The 2,750-nt window shown below is 40.8% G+C and overlaps 1 protein-coding gene across 1 annotated transcript; it reads left to right on the forward strand.

Annotated features, from left to right (window-relative positions):
* The first annotated feature begins 508 nt into the window (after positions 1-508).
* Positions 509-1,906, forward strand: LOC120232949 (heterogeneous nuclear ribonucleoprotein A3-like). Its single transcript, XM_039233984.1, has one exon. It carries the CDS (start codon positions 509-511, stop codon positions 1,523-1,525), a length of 1,017 nt encoding a protein of 338 aa, XP_039089915.1. The 3' UTR covers positions 1,526-1,906.
* Positions 1,907-2,750: the final 844 nt, after the last annotated feature.

Raw genomic sequence — 2,750 nt, forward strand, 5'->3', positions numbered from 1 at the left:
GCCCCATGTCGGCCTATGTGCTAACAGCTAGCTCAGAGCCTGGAGCCTGTTTCAGATTCTGTATCTCCCTCTCTCTTTGACTCTCCCCTGCTCTCTCTCTCTCAGAAATAAATAAAACATTAAAAAAAATTTTTTTTAATTACAAGTGGGAGTGCCTGACTCACTCAATCAGTAGAGTATATAACTCTTCATCTCATAGTCGTGAGTTCAAGCCCCATGTTGGGCATGGGCCTACTTAAAATAAATAATAATAATAATAATAAAATTACCAGTGTATGTTGGGATGAAAATATGGGTATCAGTGACCTAAAGAATAATTACAGGATACTGGAAAAGCAGTGAAATGATAGCATAGTATAGTTTATACATTCACTGAGGAGATTCAACAGGGAAATACTGTGGAGAAGGTTAAATAGAAAAGGCTACATGGGGCAAGTGAATCTTCAGCTTAAACTTGTATAAAGTTTGATATTGTACTCGATTTGGAAGAGGCGAGTCCGGTCTCAAAATGGAGGTAAAACTGCCGCCCAGTCGCCCCCAGCCCGACTCCGGCCGTCGCCGCCGCCGCAGGGGGGAGGAGGGACATGATCCAAAGGAACCAGAACAGTTGAGAAAACTGTTTATTGGTGGTTTGAGCTTTGAAACTACAGATGATAGTTTAAGAGAACATTTTGAAAAATGGGGCACACTTACAGATTGTGTGGTGATGAGAGACACCCAAACAAAACATTCCAGGGGGTTTGGTTTTGTGACTTACTCTTGTGTGGAAGAGGTGGATGCAGCAATGTGTGCTCGACCACACAAGGTTGATGGGCGTGTAGTGGAACCAAAGAGAGCTGTTTCTAGAGAGGATTCTGTAAAGCCTGGTGCCCATCTAACTGTGAAGAAAATTTTCGTTGGTGGTATTAAAGAAGATACAGAAGAATATAATTTGAGAGACTACTTTGAAAAGTATGGCAAGATTGAAACCATAGAAGTTATGGAGGACAGACAGAGTGGAAAAAAGAGAGGATTTGCTTTTGTAACTTTTGATGATCATGATACAGTTGATAAAATTGTTGTTCAGAAATACCACACTATTAATGGGCATAATTGTGAAGTGAAAAAGGCCCTTTCTAAACAAGAAATGCAGTCTGCCGGATCGCAAAGAGGTCGTGGCGGTGGATCTGGCAACTTTATGGGTCGGGGAGGAAACTTTGGAGGTGGTGGTAACTTTGGCCGTGGTGGAAACTTTGGTGGAAGAGGAGGCTATGGTGGTGGCGGTGGTGGCAGCAGAGGTAGTTATGGAGGAGGTGATGGTGGATATAATGGATTTGGAGGTGATGGTGGCAACTATGGTGGTGGTCCTGGTTATAGTAGTAGAGGAGGCTATGGTGGTGGTGGACCAGGATATGGAAACCAAGGAGGTGGATATGGTGGCGGTGGTGGAGGTTATGATGGTTACAATGAAGGAGGAAATTTTGGAGGTAACTATGGTGGTGGTGGGAACTATAATGATTTTGGAAATTATAGTGGACAACAGTAATCAAATTATGGACCCATGAAGGGGGGCAGTTTTGGTGGAAGAAGCTCGGGCAGTCCCTATGGTGGTGGTTATGGCTCTGGTGGTGGAAGTGGTGGATATGGTAGCAGAAGGTTCTAAAAATTTTCAGAAGAAAAGGGCTACAGTTCTTAGCAGGAGAGAGAGCGAGGAGTTGTCAGGAAAGCTGCAGGTTACTTTGAGACAGTCGTCCCAAATGCATTAGAGGAACTATAAAAATCTGCCACAGAAGGAACGATGATCCATAGTCAGAAAAGTTACTGCAGCTTAAACAGGAAACCCTTCTTGTTCAGGACTGTCATAGCCACAGTTTGCAAAAAGTGCAGCTATTGATTAATGCAATGTAGTGTCAATTAGATGTACATTCCTGAAGTCTTATATCTGTTGTAGCTTTGTCTTTTTCTTTTTCTTTTCATTACATCAGATATATTGCCCTGTAAATTGTGGTAGTGGTACCAGGAATAAAAAATTAAGGAATTTAAAAAAAATAAATAAATAAAAAAAATAAAACTTGTATAAAGTTTAAGTAGAGAATAAGTAAACAATTGTCAGAAGAAGCATAAAAGAAGACGTGAGAAATTTTTACAGATGTTTAGTCTTAATTTAGTTTCAGTTTTTCTATTTTCATATAATTTGTTCTGTGAAAAACAGTATGGCCTTATTTGTAAACCTGTAGTTTCATACCGTGAACAATTCCACTCCTAGGTGCATGTCCAGGAGATATTCCTATACATGTATCACGGGAGACACACTCAAGAATGATCCTCACACACTGTCTCCAGGAAAAACCTGGAAACAACCCAATAATACGCTTCGACCAGAAAGTGGGTAAACTGTGGTAATGTCACAATGGGATATTACACAAAATAAATGGACTACAGCCTCTTGCAACAAAATGGATGAAACTTAGCAATATATTGCTTACAGCAGCGGCTTTTTATAAAGTAAAGACAACTCAAATATCAATACACAATCAAAAGGGTGGCGGGAGAAAGATGAACAAGGAAGGCAGGATGGGGGTTACCAGGAGGGGGGAGACGGGCTGGGGTAAAGAAGATACCACGCACACAGTTTGTTTTTGTCGGGGTTCTGGTCTTCATGTTAGGTGGTGAGCCGCAGGAGTTTATGCCTTAATAAAAACAAATGATAAATAAATATACTATTAAAGGTAAAGTATAAATAGTGAAATAAAAGAGGAACATCAGTGACC

Source organism: Hyaena hyaena, unplaced genomic scaffold (genome assembly GCF_003009895.1).
Source record: "Hyaena hyaena isolate Hyena2069 unplaced genomic scaffold, ASM300989v1 scaffold_82, whole genome shotgun sequence".
In the NCBI taxonomy this organism is placed as follows: Eukaryota; Metazoa; Chordata; class Mammalia; order Carnivora; family Hyaenidae; genus Hyaena; species Hyaena hyaena.